At 40.7% G+C, this 24,659-nt stretch overlaps 1 protein-coding gene across 6 annotated transcripts in view; it reads left to right on the top strand.

Moving 5' to 3' along the window:
- Positions 1-24,659, top strand: part of TAFA5 (TAFA chemokine like family member 5) — a 345,729-nt gene that overhangs the window by 169,231 nt on the left and 151,839 nt on the right. For all 6 annotated transcript variants that reach the window (XM_081929177.1, XM_081929174.1, XM_081929175.1 and 3 more), the window contains exon 2: positions 6,678-6,827. In XM_081929177.1, coding sequence (XP_081785303.1) covers positions 6,678-6,827 — 150 coding nt within the window. The remainder of the gene's footprint in view (positions 1-6,677; positions 6,828-24,659) is intronic.

Genomic DNA, 24,659 nt, shown 5'->3' with positions numbered 1-24,659 from the left:
CTTCCAGTGAGCACTCAGGGCTGATTTTCTTCAGAATGGATATGTTTGATCTTCTTGCAGTCCACGGGACTCTCAAGAGTCTCCTCCAGTACCATCCTACTTACTCATTATCTCCACACACTTACTTTTACACAGTGGGAGAGCAACAGGGCCATAGCTACTAGCTCATCCCTGACATAATGTTCTCATGGGCCCTACCTTACATGTAGATATGTCCACAGAGGGAAAGCTATGTGCATGCAACTGTTTGTGTGTATAGAATTTCTGCTGCCTGGGTGACACACTGGCTTATTATTATTATTATTATTATTATTATTATTATTATTATTATTTTAATAGTACCCTTCATCCTAGGATCACAGGGCGGTTTACAATGTAAAAACACAGAAAAACATAGCATAGCAACAAACAAAAACAATCCCAACCCACCAAACAGTTTAAAAGGCCATAGATTATTTAATTAGTCAAAGGCCTAACTTAAAAAGATAGGCAAGACTACCACCAACTGGCTATCTTTCAGTACTGTGCAAATAGCGAAAGATGTCACCAGAACATATAGAATTCAAAATATCAGAGTGTCTGGTACCTGGCTACCCTACCAGAGCGGTGAGCACAAAAAGAAAGTAACTATAAAAAATTAACTTTCATATGTCAAAATTTCTTACCAGGTGTTCCTAAAAGCCTGAGTCAGGGCTACCAATGGAATGAAAGTGGTCAAGTGGTTTTGCTTGAAAGAGATCAGTGAGTAGAATTGGTCTACAAGATGCGGACCACAACTTTCTGATTTGTAGTTTCTTAGCTCTTGCATACCCCAATTTTTCATACCTGTTGTGCTGTTTGTTTATGCATTAATTAATCAATCAATTAATTAATCAGTTTGGTCACAGCAAAATTCTCAACTGGTAGCCAGGGGTCTGTGAGTTGAATTTTCTTTCGGTCCATATTTGGGAGCCTAGAGGATCCTTCATCTTATGATGGTGGTATCTCATTGGTAAAGCCTTGCAGAAGCCTTCTTTTGTGCTCATGAGGTCCTGCCCACAGCCACTGACATTCAGCTTGAAGCATCCTTTGGTAGACAATTGTGGGATGTGTGGGGCTCTCACAACAGTTTGTCCAGTTTGCAGATGTGCCCACGGCCTCCACACCTCAAGTTGGCAAAAAGGCTGGGCAATATATCAATATATCATCCCACACCAGATTGAAGTCCATATTGTGATACCGGTTTCATAATTTTTGACCTGGCAATGTATGGTGAATCATGGTGTGTGTGTGTGTGTGTGTGTGTGTGTGCTGTGAAAAAATCACAATGTGGGGAAAAATGTGAAGCCAGCCAATGCTTCTCTCGATTCCTGCAGCCCCTGTTATCTCTGCTGGCTAGGCTCTCCCCAGGCGGCATCGAATCACAAGAGCAGGCGCCAGCAAAAATCACGATGCAGAGAAAAACTGTGAAGTCATCACTTGCCTCTACATAAATCCATCCTTATATCAGACATGATGATATATCAGAATATCGTGATGTATAGCTGGTGATAAATCATGATTCTGAAAACCAGATATCGCCCAGCCCAAGTTGGCAGCCTCTGCTCTGGGGTGTATATGTTGTTCATGCATATATGATATAGGCATGCTTCTTAGTCTTCCTTAGGAAATCTGCAAAAAACCTACTGGGATTCACTTCTTCATAGCAGATGTGATATCTGCAGGTAAAATTTGTTAGCAGCGAATTAGTCAAATGAACCTTTGTACATTTTGAGTTATAAAAAGAGCTTGTGTTGCTAGGCATCCAAATGACGGCACATGGGGAAAAATTACTGTGTGAGAGTGTAACATAAGGCTGCATGTGCAATTCAGAGAAATACATTTCTAGATTAATATAAAACAAAGTTGTTGTTTTTTAAAGGTCTCTAGAATGCTAAGTTCAAACAGAACAGAACCTCTTGCTGGCATAGGATCCTGTAAGAAAATGTTTCAATGTTCACTGTGCCTTCTATGACTAAACGAAGGTACCCCTCCCCGCAACAGGACAAAACTGCATTCAGCCATGCAGGCTTGCCCTGATAGTACCTCTAAAAGTAAATGTAAAGGACCCCTGACAGTTAAGTCCAGTCACAAACGACTTTGGGGTTGCGGCACTCATCTCGCTTTATTGGCCGAGGGAGCTGGCGTTTGTCCGCAGACAGTTTTTCTGGGTCATGTGGCCAGCATGACTAAGCCGCTTCTGGCAAAACCAGAGCAGCGCACGGAAATGCCGTTTACCTTCCCACCGGAGTGGTACCTATTTATCTACTTGCACTTTGATGTGCTTTCGAACTGCTAGGTTGGCAGGAACAAGGACTGAGCAACGGGAGCTCACCCCATTGTGGGGATTTGAACCGCCGACCTTCTGATCGGCAGGCCCTAGGCTCTGTGGTTTAGACCCCAATGCCACCTCCAGCCAATTGCCAATAGGTGCCTGGGATTCACATTTTCACTGGTACAGAATACAGCATATTCCTGATGATCTAAAAAAGCGTTATATTTGCAACAGAAGTGCATCACTGAGAAAGTTCTGATTACGGTGGTGCCTCAGGTTACATACGCTTCAGGTTACATACGCTTCAGGTTACAGACTCCGCTAACCCAGAAATAGTGCTTCAGGTTAAGAACATTGCTTCAGGATGAGAACAGAAATCGTGCTCCGGCGGCGCGGCAGCAGCAAGAGGCCTCATTAGCTAAAGTGGTGCTTCAGGTTAAGAACAGTTTCAGGTTAAGTATGGACCTCCGGAATGAATTAAGTACTTAACCCAAGGTACTACTGTACCATAAATGGAAACCATATTTAGAATACATTTATTGGGTTACAGGCAATAGTGTCCATAAACTAGCAGAATGGGCATCTGTTTGCCCAATGGAACACCCTCTCTCTCACTTCCCCAATGTCTCTTCCAGATTGCTCTGAAAGGTTAGTGAAGCATCTACTATTGTCATTTTATGTATTTAATGCGTGCGCGCGCACACACACACACACATTCCTGCCCAAGTATGGAGCGTTCTTATAAATGCCAGAAAGGTGGTATCTGCTCTGCCACGTTCTTGTGCAAATTCAAATTTCTGCTGCTATATAACTTTCAGCATATTTTGCAGATATTAGCATAACTGTGCGATCCGGTCTACGTCTGTATCTGCACCTGCACATCATTCCTATTTTCAGATTTCCCAACGATTAAATGTATTCTGCCTGTGCAGGTTCACATAAATAAATAAAAATATATATTCAATCATGAGCCAATAACTGGGGGCTCTGTTCTGTCTTGCAGGAGGCAAACATAAAACACCTGTTTAGGGGGAAAGTTATGTTTTTATCGGCTCTACATTAAGAACCAGGACATAAACTACAATCTAGCAGCTGCAACAAAGCAAACAGTACCATCCTCCATTTTTTGGTTTTTTTTAAAGCTTATCGGCGGGAGGGGAGTTACTTTTTTTAAAAAAAAATAACCTAGTTAAACAATCCCTGCTTAGCCACCATGGTTAGAGAGCTCCAGCAGCAGTGGGATTTTGTGTGCACACTGGGAACTGAGCCCAGTGTTACCCAGGCAGCATGCAGCCACACATTGTGTTGGTGTAGGGTGGGTGGAGCTGAGCGAACAGACTATGGAAGCCAGTGATGGCCAAACTCGGCCCTCTAGCTGTTTTGGGACTACAATTCCCATCATCCCTGACCACTGGTCCTTGTTAGCTAGGGATGATGGGAGTTGTAGTCCCAAAACAGCTGGAGGGCCAAGTTTGGCCATCACTTTCTCTTACAGTGTTGTTTTGATTCTTTGCCTTTCTGAACTAGGTTGATTGGGTTGTTCTGTTGGTTGGCTGTTCCTATCATCATCATCATCAAACCTTTTATTGGCATCACATCCAAACATCCAAAACAAATCAATACGGAATTACCACTTACCCAGTGGCACAAAACATTTGCTCAAAGAAAGGAGGCAGGGAAATCTATTGTCACATCTCTAGGTCTCCAAGGAGATCAGATGTCTGCAGTGTATTTCGACAAAGCCATTTCCTCCTGGAAGGAGAGGGGGTTGCGGGCTAAACCCTCCACCCACTCACGCGGGGGCGGGATCTTGCCCCCGCGTGGACAGGGAATCCCCGGGCGTGCCTTCTACCCCGTCCGCCAATCGGCGGGCCGGAGAGGCGGGGCCTAGCCCATTTAAGGCCAGGCACGCCCGGGGACCGCCCTCTTTTCCCTTTCCCAGCCGAGCGGTTTTCCCATCCCACCCACCCTTTAGGATTAGCTAGCTATGACCTTGCTATGGACTTCGATTGGTCGCCGCAAGGGGCCTGGTAGGAATTTTTCCAAGTTGGCACACTTGAATCCTTTTGGTTTTTTCGCCTACCTCGTAGCAAACGTCACAACTTCCACGGTATTGACGGTTAGGCATTGGCAGGGGTTAATTGTTATGCAAATGAATGGGGGGAAGGAAGCACCATCACCTTCCCCAATGGAAAGGGTAGTCCGGTAGAGGACTCCGGGGGGCGTTGCCTTGTCCGAAACCTAGGGAGGTAAGGGCCCCCGGCACGCCCCCGAGCGGTGACACCCATGGGATCCTAGTTGGCGTACTTCAACAGGACTCCCACGGCTTGTGGACAACCCTTCCCGGTCTCCATGCCGGGTAGACGATAGGAGCCAATGCCTAAGGCCAATACCTTTCAATTCTGTAATCAATAAAGTTGTGGCCTTTTTATGCCCATTAACCTTAAATAATGTGTCCAGTGTCTTCATTTCTCATGGGGGGAGGGGACTTGCCACGCAACAAAAAACCAAATAGAGATATTTAGCCACTAACTTGGTGAGCTCCTGACCATTCCCCGGTAATAGAAAATGTATGACCTCCAACTCTGGTTTCCATTTGGGGATACAGAGTTGATCTAGGAATTGCTGACGGAGATCAGCATATAGTTTACAATTAAGAACCATATGTGTAAGGCTTTCCACCAGGTGGTCTTCACATGGGCAAGTTCTTCCACCCTGCCTGAGAACCTTCCCCAAAGGAGGTTTGATGGATTTGAATTAAACTTGTCCAGTGAAAATGACCTTCTTTCTTGAGGGTTAAGCAGAAACTCAAGGTAATTGTGGTTAGTTTCATGTGCCCAAGAAAGTTGAAAATAAAGTGGGGAGCATGTTTTCTCTGCTGCTACTGTTAGTTCCCGGCACTCAGTATTCTAGTTCTTATTATAGCCTTGGCAGATGGTAGGGACATTGGTCACAAAAGTTCCACTGAAAGCCTCAGTTGTTGTACCTTCTTGTTAAACTGTTGTAGCCCTGGGGAAAGAAAGGGGTCTACCAAAACTTCACTGTTCCTGTCATTATCCCTGTTTAGTTGGCCACTTTGGGCAGCAATGTGTTGGAATTTCACAGGGCAGGATTTGGGCAAGCATCCTTAGGTACCTTTATGGTGAATGGCGAGACCAGAGACTAACCTTCCAGGTTTGTGTGGTCTCTTGTCTTGGTAAGGATCACCTTGGGGACTAACCCCCCTGAGAGGGTGGGTCAGGAAGGCCTCCCTATCTACCCTCAGGCATGATAAAAGGGGGGTGGTAGTGGAACTGAAGGCAATTCCCCTTTGCATGTAGCAAGGCAGGCTTCACCCAAAAGCGAGGTTCCCACACAGTCACACTGCAGATAATTTGTATAAATTTAAATAAGCATGCCCTCATGTTTTACCCAAACTTTTCTTGTGTCACGCCTTTTTATTTCATAGCTGTGGCTGCTACAGGCAACCCCAGATTTGTGTTGGAGTTGTGTTCTGGGTCATTGCGTGCTTGCACAAAATTGTGTGCAATTGAAATATTCTGCCTCATTCAGCTTCCATCCCTCCTTGCGCCACTCTTTTAGTAACATCTTTTATTATGTTTCCAGGTGGCTTCTGTGTTCAGTGCTGTGTACATGCACACAATCGCACACATATCCTTTGCGCCTAAAACGGGGTTTGCCTGTACAAGGTTTTCTGTCGATATAATTTTTTACCTTACATTTTTTTCAGAGTAGTAATCCTATTGCTTTTCTAAGTAGTAGTAATATAGAAATATTATGGAAAAGATCACAAGTTGAAGGGGGCAATATTTTATTTCCTGAGTAATTCCTATTGCTTAGAATTGTTTAAAGCAAGTACATATTTTATGCTGATGTTTTGTAACAGAAATAAGATTGAAGCAGAGTAATGATGAAGCTTTTAACTGGCTGCAGTTTGTTATTTTTAAACTGTACTGTGTTTCACCAAAGTTGTGGAGGTATGGATCCATAATTCCAGGTATTCTGGATAAAGGATAGGTAATTCTTAACATACCTCTTTTCCCTTTGAATATTTTTGTGCTTCTTGCACAAGTGTACTTGAAATACATCTTTTATTTTAATCACTGCTAAAGTAGTTCTTTCAACAAAGTAAAAGTGATTTGTTCCATGAAACCATTTATAGAAAATAGTTTTCTGACTGGTCCAGACTTAAAGTTTTCATTTGGCTAGCACAAGGAGAATATTCTGGTTACCTCTCTTCTTATTGTATCCATAAGCTCGTTTTCCATTTGTTGTGGAGTGCCTGTGTGCCTGCTACAACAATGGACTGTGACTTTTTTTTCTGTAATAGAGTGGCTATGGTTCATTCAGTGACTATGGTACCTGTTGCTGGTTCTTTTTCCAGGTCAATTGGCTGCAGGTACATGTGAGATTGTTACGCTGGACAGAGATAGCAGTCAGCCCCGAAGGACTATAGCCCGACAAACAGCTCGTTGTGCATGTAAAAAAGGACAGATTGCCGGTACAACGAGAGCAAGGCCAGCCTGCGTCGATGGTAAGAGACAAAAGATCATTTAACTTAATATCCGCCCAACACGGAATTGGTTATCAAGCACTTTATTTGTTCAGATTGAAAAAGGGTCTTGTCAAATATTTGTGCAATCACCAGCCAAGTGAACATGTTGACCCGAGGATTACTCTGGAAATTCTTGTACACATTAACTGTGTGCCTCTAACAGGCAATTGACTCGCTTTCTCTTCTGGTCTGGAGCCTTTGTTTTCTGTTAGCTGATGAAGTTGAGAAATGTCCGGTCATTTCTCCATGGATCTGTATCTGTGGGATGGTTGTGTGTCAGTTCCATACCAATGGGCAACCAAGCCATGCTGTCCAGATGGCGTATTGGAACAAGCGCTGTATGTTTTCTCTGCCAGAATCCACAGACTTAGAATTGGTTTTGTAATGGTGTAGGAAATGGATGTCCTGCATTGCAGTACTATTGTGTTAAGAGAGAGAGATTGCTTCTCGAAAACCTTTCTATTGCTTCCTCCGAGCATCAAGAGCTGGGTTCACAGCCAGCCTAACTGGCATTGCTAGTTTAATACTCTACATCTTAATTTGAATCATAGCCAACGTGACCACTCCTGCATGAAAGTTAATGTGGTTGGGGAGAGGTGGAAGTGCTGGTGAATATGACATTAGAATGGAACTGTTGTATTATACCTTATATTTCTGCTGCCCCTTACCTCATTAAAAACGTCATTCTGTATGATTCACTGCAGATGCAGTGTGTTGCCTGCAGCTTGCAAAAATGCTGATGTAGAGGGAGGATGAAAATATTTCACTTTGAAATCATTTTTATGTCTCAAATGAGCTGCTGTATTCCAACTAAGACACCAGTGGTGCAGTCAGCAGTGTATGCCTGCTGATGAAAACTTACCGACAAACGTTCAGGTTGCAATTAAACTGAGATAAAACAGGACTCCTGTTATAAATAGGCAGCATTAAAAATAGCATGTTTTGATTTAGGTTTTGCAGGGGAAAATACAAACGGATGCTTCTGTAAAAAAAGATAATAAATTCAGGTCTGCTTTGAAAAATGACTCACACTTGAGCCCATTAAAAATAAAATAAAATGCTGAGACTTCAGTACCATTTCATCAGAATTTGACTCCCCCACTGACTATCAAAGAAGACAGCAGAAAGGGGATTTCATTGCCTGCCCACCAAGCTAAATATAAGGCATCACATCCATTCTATTTTTGTGTTCATTCTTGTTGGTACTCTAAAATCTGCTTGTTCTTTCTGTTTGCTCCATCATATTTTGCCATGGTATGTTTAGTTGTCCCCTCCTCCCCTTTAGATTTAAATAATGTTGTTTCACTGCAGTTCTAAGTCAAAGATCTTAATAGGTCTACTAATTTTGGAATTGCATTTGATTGTCTGGCATGTTAACTTGCTTTATTTTTGCATAGTTTAAGGATTCCTATCCAACTTTTCCTCTATTGGGTATACTCAGTTTATGATATATTTGAGTTCTTCTACCTGAAGATATAGATACAACTTTGGTTCAACCGAAGTCATTATGTGCATATGAGTTAGATCTGTATTAGTGTTGGGTGGACCCATGTTCTACATTTGCAGACTCATTTATTCTGTACCAATGAAATAAAAATATATATATTTTATTTTGATTTAGGGTAGATTTTGTTATGAATTCTGTTCTTTTATTCCCTTCGTGCATGTTATTTATTAATACCCTATTTGGAAGCAAACTTTATTACAACCAATATAATTTATAACCAAAAATGTGTATCAGATTCTGTGTCAGTTGTCATTATAAAATATTTATCAGCATCATTTTCTTAAATAATTCAAATAGTGAACTCAAGTGGCTTAGTGTCTATCAGGTTGGTAGTAAAGAGACTACCTCAAATTAGAATACTGATTAGTGCATAGTCAGGGAACTCCCTAGTTATTTAGAAGGATGTAAGTATGTATAAGTAACCCTGAAATGACCTGATAAGGACTTACGAATCTGAAGAATTTAGGGGTTGTTGATGCTATAAACAGTTGAGCCTGTAGCAATGATAAATTCTAGAGCAACTGAACTTGTCTGATAGAGCTTCAGACTGCATGCCAAAGGCAGGGACTTCTGCCTTTATTGTTACATTTTATTTAGGCAGAGGGAGAAACCCACTGCTGCACCTCACAGCTACCATAAATTCTGAATTTAGACTTTTTCCCCTCCCGTTGTACTGTTTTTGCTTCTGCCACAGAAAGAAGGGCTGTAAAGGTACTTGAAGTCAGAAAGTCTATAATCTAGCCATTAAGTCTGATTGAGAGCAATTGAGACAGAGAATGTCAATGCATATGTTAATTACAAGAACAAATTAAACTGAAATGTTTTTAAATATATATTAAATTAAGATGAAATAATGAACGTAACATTTTAAAAACCATAGTGAATTGGTATAACTTAATAAAATTAGATAAGGTTTCTGTAACTATAGTCAATTCACTAAGCGGTTATTCTTGCTAGGGCAGCATACTGTTAACAAAAGAAATAAAATCAGAATTAAAGCAAAGTAACAAATAGTTGCTATTAACATGTCAAAGGCAAACATGTAAAGTTAACCTGTTATCTTCAGAGTGTCATTCTTAGTGTCATGGGATATTTGACAACATGTGTGGACAATGCCTTTTCAGTTGACTAGCATTCCCAGCCTAGATTTGTATTCATAACACTTCATAGTTCATTTCAAATCATGGTTTACCACAGTGTTATACAACAACCTCTTAAATACAGGACTTTTATAGGTTTGATTCCCTGTTGAATCTCTGGTTTAATATTCACATATGTTAGTGTTCACATCTGATGACTAGCACGTTTTCACTTGACACTGATTTTTATTTTTTTAGACCAGAATGTTAATCACATTACCTTCAGCTAATATTATTTTCTCTCTCCCCTTCCCACACCCAGTTATCTTTGAAAACCTACAGAGAATAGTTGGGGTCAAAACTGATTGTGAATGAATCCTAGTTCACCAGACTCTTGCAAAATTATGGTGTGTGTGCTTTTCGTTGTGTCCTTGAAAGGGAGAATGTAAAATATGTTCCACTCTAAATATAGAAAATAAGAGCAATACATAATTAAATTAATGCACTGCAACTGTGATCCATGAAATAGTTACAGTTGACACTTGGATTTTAGCCATTCTAATTGCATTGACTTCAATGGGTGCAAATTGTTTTAAATTAAAGCACCGTGGCTTAAATAGCTTATCTTCAGTGAGACTAAAATGGCTGCACTCCAAATACCCTGTCTTAGTGTATTCATGAGCTGAGCTGAATAAGTACAGTTCTTATGACTATAAGAAGTTTTATGGATTGGTATCCGTTAAATTCCTGAAAATACTCTGAATGTACTGTAGGAGATCTCAGCCTTTAAATGTCATCCTACTTAAGATATAAGGCTTCTTAAGATTATAAATACTGAATTTATAGTGTGTGTTACTGCTTTCACTGGATATAAATCTAGCACAAATAAAACAAAAAAGGAAAGATCTGATGGATTTGTTACTAGCATGGTGTTGGCTGGTGGGAGAAACTTTAGGAAGACAGGTGTTTGTTGCTAAAACCTTGGGATTATTCCATATCCGTATTCAGACGAATAGGCTTGGATAATTTATTTCAAGACAGAAGAGCTAACTAGTTTCAGTAGTTATTGGTCTTATCATATAACTGTTAATTAGGAAACTAATTAGGTATTGCGTGTTTAGATCCCAAGACCTCCCCAATAAATAAAGACACATTAGACTCAAATTTTTGTTCTGGTTTTTGGCAGAATTTAGGCCACAACTTTATTGATTACAGATAAGTGAGTGGTTGCATAGGCTCTGGTTCGACTAGCTCCCTACGACCACGGTAGGTAGCACTGACCTAGGGTGCATCATAGGACAGCCAATGGTAAACACCTGAGGAAGGTCAAGAGCCTGGGAGCAGACTCTGTCCACTCCCCATACGCTTCCTGGTACTCAGGCACGGGCACAACCCCCTACCGGGGGTTGACCAAACCAATTTGAGTCCTTGGATTCCTTTAACAGAATACCCTTCACATAGGGATCAGCACAGCTCTGCATCCCTATCCACCTTGAACCAGTGCCTATCCGTAACCTTACAAGTTGTCATGATTTGCTACATGGCAGGCGAAACCCGAATGGCAACAGCCAATCAGTCAAGTGGAGAAATTCCTGCCATTCCCCTGTCCCAACAACAGACAACACACGACGGCATAGCAAGGTCAATTGCTGAAGAAACCCTAAATATAGGGAGAGGTGGGTGGGTGTTCTGATGCACGAGTGAAAAGAGGAAGCTCTACAACACGTAAAAGGTAAAGGTAAAGGGACCCCTGACCATTAGGTCCAGTCGTGACTGACTCTGGGGTTGCAGCGCTCATATCGCTTTATTGGCCGAGGGAGCCGGCGTACAGCTTCTGGGTCATGTGGCCAGCATGACTAAGCCACTTCTGGCAAACCAGAGCAGCGCACAGAAACGCTGTTTACCTTCCTGCCAGAGCGGTAACTATTTATCTACTTGCACTTTGACGTGCTTTCGAACTGCTAGGTTGGCAGGAGCAGGGACCGAGCAACGAGAGCTCACCCCGTCGCGGGGATTCGAACCACCGACCTTCTGATCAGCAAGTCCTAGGCTCTGTGATTTAACCCACAGCTCCACCTGTATGGGTATAAATAGGTCCCTCAAACCATTTGCCTTCTCTCCCATTAGCCAAATTGAACCCAGCAACGAGGGACCACCAATTGGGCGTTGTGGCTATCCAAATGACCCCACCCACAACCTTGGGTCAGTCACGTTGATCTCACCACAACACATGCCCTCTGTGAGGAGGACACGATTTGTCAAGTTGCTAAACCAGTACACCTTTTTTTCTTTCATTCAGGAAAAAAAAAATAGTAGTATGGTCACAATTCTCACTATTGAGGAGGTGAGACATTGGTCAAAGTCTAACTTTATGCTCTTTAAAGGCTTATCATTAATTCAACTCTTTCTTTTCACGTAATATGAATACAGATAGACATAAGGATACAATAACTTCATAGGTCCCTTCCACATCTGTGTACACAGAAAGATCAGCCATGCATCATAATTGCAGAAAGAAATTCTAATAATACCATAGTAATTTGGATGCTAATGCAGCTTGGCAACCTGTGACTAGTGAAGATTTATTCTAGTTGAATGGAGAACGTTACTTGGATACCACAAGTATTTAATGTTTCAAATGAAACAGTCCAAATTATCTTGGAGCACAATGAAGTTCCTCAGCCATGAGGTAAAGACAGAGGTCCAAAGCTGGATCCAAGCTTTTAAGTTTTTTAATTGTGTTTCAGACAAGTTAGTCTGATACCCAATGTACCCAAATGCAGAAGAGATAGTAGACTTTTTTGGGATGTCACTATATGCTGATCTACATGGTAAAACCTGTAAGGAGGACATGACAACACCAGTGTGACAGCTATGCAGCGGTCATAAATTTATTTAATTAAGCCACCCTGTTTTACTTGCACAATAGAACTTTACAGCCTTATCTCCCTGTGTCCCTACAGTCTGCTCCAGGGTTTCCAAGGAGAGAATAGGGAGTGGAGGTCCAATTGTACTTGCGCAAATGGGTTGACTTAAATGGATATAACTAATTAGCTGGTATCACGTGGAGAACCGTTGTACCAATATAACACAATAATGATAATGTATGTGAAGCAGGCTTCTTCTACTAGTTCCAGAGATTGTGGCCTTGGGATAGTCAGCCATCAAGTGTTACATCAGGAGTTTCAGTGGTTCTGATGACGTCCAAAACAGCTTTCACCATCTCTCCCTCATGAGAAGAATTAATAACAGTGGTACCTTGGTTTTAGAACAGCTTAGTTTATGAACAACTTGGATTAAGAACGCTGCAAACCCAGAAGTACTGGGTAGGTGTTTTGGTTTGTGAACTTTGCCTTGGAATAAGGACGGGTTTCACTTCCTGTTGAGTGTGTTTCATTTGTAAAGTCCCCACTGCTATAGGAAAGCACACCCTGGTTTAAGAGCGCTTTGGTTTAAGAATGGACTTCCGGAACAGATTAAGTTCGTAAACCACTGTACATCAAAGGCACACTTGGCAAGCACTGGCCATAATTTGATGTTAAGGCTAAAACACCAACATGTATGTGGACCGGCTGCTTTCAAAGGTTGGAAAATCTGAGTGCACTTCCTGTGTGGTGTGGACACTGATGGTAAAAGGGAAAAAAAGAAGTACCTTACAGATGATATACCAGTTATCATATGGACTTTGAAATTAACACTGTTGGGTTTTATGCAGCAGTTGCTCAATATTCCATCTGACTAATGTGTTTTGCGCTATAAGGAATTGAAATGACTGCTGGTGCAACTGTCCTTCTGTCCAGTACACTGGGTTGGTTTGCTTATCTCCTGTGAAAGTGCTACTATGGTTGTTGGGAAACAGCTGTGAGCCTCTGAATGTAATTTTTTTTTTTGAAACATTACTGAGGTGGGGGAGAGAAGTGTTCTCTCATGCATTTCTATGACTCATGTGTACAGTTTCCTGTGTTTTGTGGATAATTTTAAGAGGCAGAATAAGGTATGATGTTTCTTGTGTTTTACAGAGGTGACAGGCAAAGGAAAACATAGGTCGGTTACTGTGCAATCTGTTTTAATATGCTGTAAAGCGGGTGGTGCTGTGGTCTAAACCACAGAGCCTAAGGCTTGCCGATTGGAAGGTTGGTGGTTCGAATCCCCGCGACGGGGTGAGCTCCCGTTGCTTGGTCCCTGCTCCTGCCCACCTAGCAGTTGGAAAGCACGTCAAAGTGCAAGTAGATAAATAGGTACCGCTCCGGCGGGAAGGTAAATGGCATTTTCGTGTGCTGGTTCGCCAGAAGCGGCTTAGTCATGCTGGCCACATGACCCAGAAGCTGTACGCTGGCTCCCTCAGCCAATAAAGCGAGATGAGCGCTGCAACCCCAGAGTCGTCCGCAACTAGACCTAATGGTCAGGGGTCCCTTTATCTTTACCTAAAGCACTTGAATGCCAGCTACAGTCTCCCCACCTTACCCTGATCGATATTGTTCTTTATTCAAACTCCTTAATTACTGATGGCGCCATCTTATAGCTCGTATGCACCACACCTCATCTTGCGTCGCTCATAAGGGATTTCTCCAATGTTTGTCCGTTTTAAATTTGCCTGTCCTTGATATGCATGGTCCCTTCCCCTTCCTCATCATTTTGCTTCTTCCATCACCAATAATCTCCTTTGTGTTGTACTCATCTTTCTATTCTGTCCTATTTCTGTTGCTCCCTGAATACCATTTGGCTGTGGAGGTGATCTCTATTATGTCCTAGAAAGCATCTAGGGATGAAAATAGGTGTCGCCAAAGCATGAAGATAGAATTATAGGTGATGAATAGCTATCTATGTTATAGTTTGCTTCTCTTGCTTTCCTGGAAATTATATTTCATCTGTAGTATCCCCAAAGACGTGGAGATTTAACTATAAGCACAAATTACTTCATCTCTCACTTTAATGTGGTCTCCTTTGGGGTCTAACCTGGCAACAACATGGCAGCTGAGGCTGGGAAATGAAAACTGAGAGTGCTGGGAAATTTTAAGATTTAATTATTTAAACTGGAATGTCGCCAGCATGCAAGGTTTAACTCCCTCATGCATACAGACGCTGCCATGGGATCTTTAATTACATCAAATGCATGCTTTATTTTACTGGGGAAATGACATGTTCAAAAAACATAGTTCATCAGAAGGGGATGTTTGTTCATTGCATACATAATTCTGCCATTTGCATTCTGTGTAGTTCCCAGGTAATTTTGCCTTAGTGATCACTAGGGATGTGCCAAACCTGTTTCCTTATTTCTATTGAATTTTCTGCTTGGCTTCCCTAAGCTCTCTTGTAGCCCCAGGTTCAAAGTTCAGATAGTCTTGCTTTTCTGTGTCTTAGCATGCAGGGTTCTTGTCCCATTGGCACTTAAACACACACACACACACACACACACAAAAGTAATTTGTACAAAGTGAAGCAGGCTTCTACATTCATATTTACATCATACATACACATTTTGACAGGGGTGGTGCTGTGGGTTAAACCACAGGGCCCAGGACTTGCCGATCAGAAGGTCGGCGGTTCGAATCCCCTGACAGGGTTGAGCTCCTGTTGCTCGGCCCCTGCTCCTGCCAACCTAGCAGTTCAAAAGTATGTCAAAGTGCAAGTAGATAAATAGGTACCGCTCCAGTGGGAAGGTAAACGGCGTTTCCGTGCACTGCTCTGGTTCGCCAGAAGCGGCTTAGTCATGCTGGCCACATGAACTGGAAGCTATAAGCCGGCTCCCTCAGCCAATAAAGTGAGATGAGTGCTGCAACCCCAGAGCCGGTCACGACTGTACCTAATGGTCAGGGGTCCCGTTACCTTTACCTTTACACATTTTGAATGCTCAAAGTGACACTCTGAGCTACCCAGCAAAGGCTTGCATGTGGCTGTATATGTGCTTTGAGTCTACATTCTTTGTAGTGTTTCACTAATGTATGGAAGTACAATGGCACCTCGAGTTACATACACTTCAGGTTACATACTCCACTAACTCAGAAATAGTACCCCGGGTTAAGAACTTTGCTTCAGGTTGAGAACAGAAATCGTGCTCCGGCGGCATGGCAGCAGCAGGGGGCCCCATTAGCTAAAGTGATGCTTCAGGTTAAGAACAGTTTCAGGTTAAGAACAGACCTCCAGAACGAATTAAGTACTTAACCTGAGATCCCACTGTACTCGATCCATATTTTCCAGTACACAACCATATTTGCTGTCTATATTCTGTAAAATGATAATAACGAGAAAGTGAACCCTAGCATTCAACTGTTCCTGAAGGCCTCTATTAGTGAAACTTTCTGTCTCTTCTTTAGTCATTGCAGAATTTCATTATCCCACTGGGAAAGAATAAATAGAATGAGTGTAGATAACTAGAAGCTTATAATGGCTGTATCAACAATAGCCATCCATACTCATGTCAAGAAAAATAAGGAAAGCCTATCTTCAAAAACCTTTACTACTTTCTGTGAGAGTTTCAGTAACTATTGAATCCAATTCTTTACAGCTTTCATAAGAGTTCTTTATCCCCTAGAGCTTATTAACCCCAATTGTAGTCCTACAATGCAGTATTAATGATTTCTTTTTTCAGGTTGTCTTGAAGCATTGTTGACATTACATGGTCACCTTCACTGATGCTTTAACTGAATAAAAGCTTTAACTCTGAATAAAAAGTGGTTGTGAGAATATATAGCAAAATAAACATTCTTTCATTTGCACTGTTAACAAAGTAGCTACTACACTTCCAGGCAAGGTACCTTTTCCATTGCATTAAGCTACAAAGTATTCACTTGGTGTCACTTGAACATGGGTGGTGCTGTGGGTTAAACCACAGAGCCTAGGGCTTGACGATCAGAAGGTTGGCGGTTCAAATCCCCACGACAGGGTGAGCTCCCCTTGCTCAGTCCCTGCTCCTGTCAACCTAGCAGTTCGAAAGCACATCAAAGTCAAGTAGATAAATAGGTACCACTCCGGCAGGAAGGTAAACGGCGTTTCTATGTGCTGCTCTGGTTCGCCAGAAGCGGCTTAGTCATGCTGGCCACATGGCCCGGGAGCTGTACGCCGGCTCCCTCGGCCAAAAAGCGAGATGAGTGTCACAATCCCAGAGTCAGTCACGACTGGACCTAATAGTCAGAGGTCCCTTTATGTATTCACCTGGTAACACACAAACAAACAAACAAACAAACAAACACACAGTATCTGTGTTTGTATTTGGCCAATAAATTCATTTTCAGTGCCCTAGACAGGGGTTTCTAACAAACACTTTTATTTTGGTTACAGGGAGGCAGCCATGTTGGTCTGCCGTAGTCAAAGCAAAATAAAAAAAAAATCCTTCCAGTAGCACTTAGAGACCAACTAAGTTTGTTATTGGTATGAGCTTTCGTGTGCATGCACACTTCTTCAGATACACTGAAACACAAGTCACCAGACCCTTATACATAGTGAGGGGGTGGGGAGGGGTATTACTCAGAAGGGTGGTGGGAATGGGTGATTGGCTGATAAGTGTGGTAAACCTGTTGATGACTGTTAACAATTGCAATTGGCCTTACAGGAAAAAGCAAGGGGTGAGAGGGCTAAAAATAGCTTTATCGTGTACCTCATGTTACGTTTGCTTCATGTTACATTTTTCAGGTTGTGTCCTGTGGTGACCTGGAAGTACCGGAAAGAGTTACTCCGGGTTTTGCTGCTCGTGTATGCGCAGTAGTGCTAAATTGCGCTTTGCGCATGCACACAAGCGTCTAAACATGCGCAGATAGGGTGCTTCAGGTTGCGGCCTTTTCATGTTGTGAATGGGCCTCTGGAACGGATTCCGTTCGCAACCAGAGGTATCGCTGTATAATGAATCCAGTGTCTCTATTCCGACCAGGTCTCTCCATGGTTTTAAGTTTGGTAATAAGTTGTAATTCAGCAACTTCTCTTTCTAGTCTATTTCTGAAATTCTTTTGTAATATGACAGCTACTTTGAGATCTTGTATAGAATGTCCTGGGAGACTGAAGTGTTCTCCTACTGGTTTCTCTGTCATTCCATTTTCTGGTATCATCCAACCCCACAGGACAATTTGGAAACAAACATTTCACCCATTGCTTGAAAATTTCAGATCACAATTGAAATCTCAGTAATATCACACAAATATAGGTCAAGAAGTATGGAGCGTGGTGAAGTCCCCTCGATTTTTTGTTATAATTTGGCATATTTAGGACTGTTTGGTTATTGAATAATATGTATAATTTGGAATGTATGATGTGGTTTGATTGGATTGTTAAAATGGAAAATTTAATAAATATAGGGTTGTTGTTGGTTTTTTTAAAAAAGAGTATATAATCTACAACCATCAGTTTAAGCATTCTCAAATCAGCCTTATAATTTGCTCACTTCTGATATACAGCAACTGCCCGTTTGTTCTCTTCTCTGGCAATGGAGCTGCGTATGGAGTTTGCCATAGCTTTGCACTGTGTTTAATTCCGCAACTGTTCCAGAGGGGCTAAACATGCTTTTCTTTTTCCACTTTAGTGCTAGGAAAAAAGAACAAAGGTTGTGAGTGGGATTGGGGTATGTGTGAGGATTTGAGGTGGGATTTTTAACACTGACACTTTTAATAGCTGTTCTGTGATTAAATGCAATTTCAAGCTTGCTAAACTCACTGGCCCATTTTTAAGCGTTCTTCTTTATGAGATCTGCTTATCTGTAAGTCAGAGGTTGCGTTTAAATGACTCAATCATATAGGTGGGAGAGTTGCCGATAGGTGACAACTCTTTTGTAGTTTAGAAAGTGGAATTATTGTTATTGTCATTATAATTATAGCACTGTTTCACCAGTATTATCCCTCAGTGAATTGATACCACAAAGTCCCCCCCCCCGTTTTTCCCTGTGTGTATTCAGCCCAGCATGAATCACCTGTGTCCCTTTCTGCTTAAACAACCGTACATGTCCCTAGTCCATTTCTAGGTCAATTGAAACTCCTGGCGCCTTCCTTTAAAGCTTTTCACAGTTTGGGACCAACTAGGGTCCCTGAAGAACATCATTTAATGTTATTTTTCAGGAGGCCCTACTGCTTGTAGATTACATTGAGTACAAGCTATTGAAGTTTTTCAGTTACGACACCCTGACTCATGGTAGATGTGATGGTACATGTTTGTTGTTGTTTTTTTGCTTTAGAGCAATGCAATTGATAATGAAAAGATTTCGGGAAGGAACCCCAAAATCGGGGGATCAGAAATTCAAGCTTACTCTAGCATATGCCCAAGAACACGAATTAAGCAACGAGATGTTAGAATACTGAGTCAAATGTTAGATCCCTCAGTGGAATTTTCTATAAAGGGGAATTGTGAATTTTAATGCTCTTGATGGGGGGAAAAGGATCATATGCAACAAGATTTAGAAAGAACTTATAGACATGGTGTGAGAGATAGTGAGATTTTTTTATAAACAGCCACCAGAAAATTATGAACAGGAAGCAGCGAGAGCAACAGAATCTACTATAGAAAAGGGCCAGGATCAAAAGAATGAAGTTTGTAAGGAATATGGAGATATTCAGGATGAAATCAACCAATTTATAGCTAGGTTGTGTTAAAGGAGCTCTTTATAAATGGTTTCAGAAATGTTGTTCTAAATGAAACAAATAATAATAGCGAATGTATTATTCACTTATTTTAACTTCAACGGATTAAATAACCCGGTGAAATGAAAAGGAGGTTTACTATACTAGGCAAATAATATACAAGAAACTCATATAATAACTGTTATCTGTTAAGAAATTGGGGTTTGATTTTTTATTGTTGTTTTTTTTAATATAATTTTTATTGAATTTTCAAATTTTAATACAAAACAAAGAGGAAAAAAAGAAGAAAGGAAAAAAAGAAAAGGAAAAAAGAAAAAAGAAAGAAATAAACACAAATAGATTCTTTCATAACCCTCTTTCATTGACTTCCCCCCACCCCCACCCATGCATCCCAATTATCAAACTTAATTCAGCAAGTTCTTGTTTCATTCCTTAAACCTCTTCTTATTATATTTGAACTTAATTCCCTTTGTTAGGCCCAACTTATTTATCCCATTTTCTTATATAGATTCTTTTTCTAAGATCGATCAAGGTTCTTATACCATAAATTTCCCCATTTTCATATTAAAATATAAGTCAAAATTATAAAACCCAAAAGTCATAAAATAGTTTTAGAACTTTCTATTTTTCCCCCTCCCTCCTTGTCCGGATATCTGTCCCTTCCTAGATATCTGCCCTCTTATATAACTCCTAGCCCGGATTCCTCACATCTGAGGCTTCTAACACCATTTGAGTCTCTCTCTGCCTGTTTTGTTGATAATCCTTCTTATTAATCTTCAGCTCTCGAGGGATGTCTAGTGCGGTCTCTTCACCTTCTCTCCAATCAATCCTAGTTGAAAAGACTTGCTGCAGGGGTTCTGCCAGATGTTCCCTTAAATCACATTCACCAGTGCCAGAAAAGAGGAGGAAGTCCCAGTTATATTTCTTCATTATTTCAGCTTCCCATCTATAGTGTCCAAAAACTTCCTCCTTTACTTTTCTCTTTTCAAAATCCATAGTCCAAAAAAACTTCTCTGTCCCCTTGCTGCATGAAGTCCTGTTCCTGTACTTTTTGCCCTCCAGACTCCTTGTCCTCCAACTTCAAAGAAACTTTTTCCAGTTCAGCTACAGAATCTTTCAAGGTCAAATCCTCAGTTCCATCAATAGAGTTACTTGTTTTTGAAATCAAAGTCGTGAGCTGTTTGTCCATAGCTATCTCTTGCTCTTGTAGAATTCCCACGAGTAAAAGGGCTCTTTCTATTTCTGCTTGTAATTTTCCTTCTGCAGCCATTGTAATGTCTCTGGTTTCCCCTAGGGGGATTACCATTTTTTTCCCTTTACCAACAGTCTATTACTTTGTTGTTACTTGTTGTTACTTAATTTCCAGCCACTTCTGATTAAATGTAACACCTTTAGATCAGAGAGATATAAAGATACAGTTCTTGTCTTGATTCTGCTGTTTGACAGCTCAGATGACAGCTGTCAAACTCCCTTTCTTTCAGGCTAGGCTAATGCGGGACACTCCCGGATCCCGAGTGGGGGTTCCCAAAAATTTTCCAGATACACCTCTTCCTCCAGCACAACTTAAAAAGACAAAAAAAAGCTTGTTTTCCCAAATTGATGGAATCTTTTATCAGTCCCAAAAGACAAAAAGAAGATCTTTTAAATCCGATCTTAGGCTTTCGCTCCTTGCTTCAGATCGTACATGCAGGGGGGGGGGGTGCGGACTTCCTTTTGACACAGCCCCCCCGTTCGCCAAATTATAAGGATTAATTTCTTTTAAAATCCAAATTTCGTTTTACTCACGAGGGTATTTGTTTCAGTCCAAATGTCAGGAAGAAAGTTGACGCTCTCCGGCAATGGCTTGCGGCTTCGCTCCACCGAGGTAGCGGTCGACTCTCAGCGCCACGCCACTCCTCAGACCTTCTCCGCAGCCTTTAAAAAGGCTCTTCGACTGTCGAGGAGGGCGCTTAAGGTGCCCACCGAGTCACCAGGTCCACAGGTATCAGCACCTGTGGTTTCTAAGGGTCCCCGCGTCGCCGGCGCGGCAAGACCCGTCCTCGATGGAGCCGATTCCCTCCGGAGCTCGGAGGGAATCCGCCATTAAACCGATCGCGTCAACCCGGAAGTCCTTGATTTTTTATTGTTGCCTCTAATGTTATCTTCTGAAACTAAAAGGGTGTGTGTGTGTGTTTGTGTGTGTGTGTAATACAGCATATATAGCATATAAAAATTTGAAGTGGAAAAAGTAGAGCATGATGTACAAGGCCATTATGCCATCCTTTTGGGGACGATGACAGGAACTAAACACACTATTGCAAATATACATGCCCCCAAGGCAATGTGATCTATTTTCTATAAATGGTTTTTCTGATTTAATAACTAAGTTTTCATATGGCCACATTATGCTCACTGGAGATTTTAATGCACCAATATGTATCTGAAAGGGGAGCTTTGGGGTGATCCCACAATAGTGTATCATCATCATGTATTTAAAAAAGGAAAAAAAGTACCCCATACTTTATGTTTAACATATATATGGCAACATAAATGTCCTTATGAGAAAGATTACATATTACAGTGGTACCTCGGGTCACATACGCTTCAGGTTACATACGCTTCAGGTTACAGACTCCGCTGACCTAGAAATAGTGCTTCAGATTAAGAACTTTGCTGCAGGATGAGAACAGAAAACGGACTCCGGCAGCGTGGCGGCAGCAGGAGGCCGCATTAGCTAAAGTGGTGCTTCAGGTTAAGAACCTGTTTCAGGTTAAGTACAGAACTCCGGAACGAATTAAGTACTTAACCGAGGTACCACTCTACTGTAAAACAGCCTTTCTGAACTTTGGGTTCCTAGATTTTGTTGGACCACAACTCCCATCATTCCTAAGCAGCCTGGTCAGTGATCAGGGATAATGGGAGTTATAGTTCAAGAACATATGTGGACTCAAGTTTAAGAAAGGCTTTTCAAAGTATACAATTCATTTTCATATATTGATTTTTATTTGCTATCTCCTGAGTTAATAAGAAGTCCAGTTTTGCAAATAACTAATTATGATAACCATTAGGCTTAAGAAGGAGGGAAAAAAAAGTTCAGACTTGGAGATTGAGTACTTTGGTTTTAGAAGTTGAGTTTCTTGGCATTTTTTGTAAAATCTTTTAAAGAATTTAAAATATTTTTGGAAATTAAAAATACTATTGCTGTCAAATACACTGCTGTATAGGAAATATTAAAATCTCACATTAGGGAGTATTTCAGAAAGAATTCAGCTATTTTAAAAAGAAGATTGGAATATTAATATAAATCGGTTTGCAAATAATAATTGGAATTGGAAAAAAACCTTTCACAATTAAAACAAATTGTTAAATTGCCGAAGTACTTAGGAGATACCAAAGATTTTTTTTTTTTTTGAAAAGGTGATAAATCAGATTATATATTAATTCTTTTTCTACACAGGCATAATTCCACTTATAAAGAAAGATGATGGACAATTTGCTTCAAGTAAACAAGAACGCCTGGAATAATTTAGATAGTTCTGTACAAAGCTGTGCTTGGAACAATAAAAAACAACAGTATAATCAGAGATTTTTTTGGAAATATTTATTTGAGAACAGTAATTAAGGGATGCAGTAGCACGTCTTAGCACGTTACAGAAATCTCCAGGACCAGATGGATTTCCAAATGAATGGGATAAACTTTTACCAAAAGAAGTACTAAAGTTAGTAGCAAGATTTAAGTGAGTGACAAATCCCAGTCTTGGAATGAGGCCCAGATTGTTTTTTTCCCCAAAACAAGAAAAAACTATATTGCTAATGACAATTTACAGCTTTCTTTCTGTACTTAATTGTGATTACAAGATCTTCACCTTAATCTTGGCAAGACAACTGGATTCAGACATGTCTAAATTAATTTACTCAGATCAATAAAATTTTCTCAAGAACTGAATATTTGTTCACAATATTCATAATGTGACTAATATCATAAACTATATAGATCAGAGGGGGGAAACCCCAAAAATGATCATACGGATTGATGAATACAAGGCCCTTGATAGGATTGAATCACCCTGTTTCAGGTTTTAGTCAAATTTAATTTTAGCCCCAAGTTTAAAAATTGAATGCATCTGATTTACTATTCAACTCAGGCATGACTTTTAGATAATTCCCCTACAAAGAAGATATTTATTAAATGCATTTAATACATTTTTAAAATTAAATGTATTCTAAGAACCATCTTATTCAGATGACATAGCTCTGATAAGTATAGGCCCAGGTGATTATTTATCTGAAATCATGAGCACCATAAGAAATATATGTTTCATAAAATTTATACACTGCTAGATAGTTGTTGTTTGTTTGTTTGTTTTTTAAAAAAAGTCAAAGTGGTTTACCAAGTGCCTTACTATGTATAAAAGCAAGGATAGAAAGTCAGAAAAAGGGATCAAGTTGTATTTTTCTAGCCACGTGAAATAGATAGACGTAACAATTATTTGCGCCCGGTGTTGGCTTGTTTTATTTCACCCACAATTTAGTAAAAATAGAACTATTGGCACATTCACTAATTCCGAGAAGAGATTATTTCCAATCCTTAACACAGCTGAAAAGGCAAAAATGCAGAGCTGAGACATGGAGAAGGCAGGTGGTTGCTCTAAGACAGGGAACTAGGCAGCTAAGCAGAGCAGGAAGGGAATATAATCTGTTATTTTCATGGCTAGCTCCGGACAAGAATAAAACATGAGAAGATACGTCAAGACACGGTACGGCAAATGACTGATGGGGGAGGGGGAAAACTTTCCTTTCTTTTTCTATGTGATTAAACAAGAATCCCCTCCACTTATGAGTCAGAAATGTCGTTTTAAGGACTTAAGCTGTGGATTTAAGGCTGTGTGGAGATAAACTTTCGAACCAAAGCATGTTTCAAGAAGAGCCTGGAAGGTATAAAAGCTTTGGAATGATGCAGTTAATAATGCCGTCGCCATATTGGGAAGCTCTGTCGGAGGTCTTGAGTCTGGGAGGAGAAAGAGAGAAACAAAGCTGTTTATATATTGTGGATTAAACTCCTCAGTGGGACTTAAGAGCGACAGTTTGATAAGATTATGATGGAAAGAGCGATGTTATCTATGAAGGAGATGATATATGGAAACCATCTTGATTTGAGGATTAGAAGAATGGAAAATTCACACCGGATTATTATTACTATTGGTGTTTATCGGCTTAAGGAGACTATCAGAAGAGATCATAAAGAAAAAAGAGAAAATATATGAACAAGATGTGATGTGGAAACAGCAAGATAAGATGAGATAGAATTACGAACTCTGTCTGGACTGATTTGGACATTAACGCAGTAGCAAGAAGATGATCAGAATTCCCCTTCCGATCTTGAAGTATGGGTCCCCCCAACAAAATTCAAAATTTGGCTTTGTAATTCGGAATTTGTGTGATGTGATTTAATTTGATGTGATTGGCCAGTTAATAAAAAATTATATATATATATATATATATATATATATATATATATATATATATATATATATGCAGGTTTTGGTGTCCTCGGGTGTCTTCCCGTGTAAAAGTTGGGGTGTCTAGGCGACGTTTCGACGAGGTCTCACTCGTCATCTTCAGGCTGGTGCTTTCGGCTTCTTGTTACTGGAACAGAGCAGGATCTCAGTGTTTGAGTTCCTATAAATAC

The sequence above is a fragment of the Podarcis melisellensis genome (assembly GCF_964234715.1).
Source record: "Podarcis melisellensis genome assembly, chromosome: 10".
In the NCBI taxonomy this organism is placed as follows: domain Eukaryota; kingdom Metazoa; phylum Chordata; class Lepidosauria; order Squamata; family Lacertidae; genus Podarcis; species Podarcis melisellensis.
Note: the sequence above shows the minus strand (reverse complement) of the source record. Positions and strands in the feature narration are given on the sequence as shown.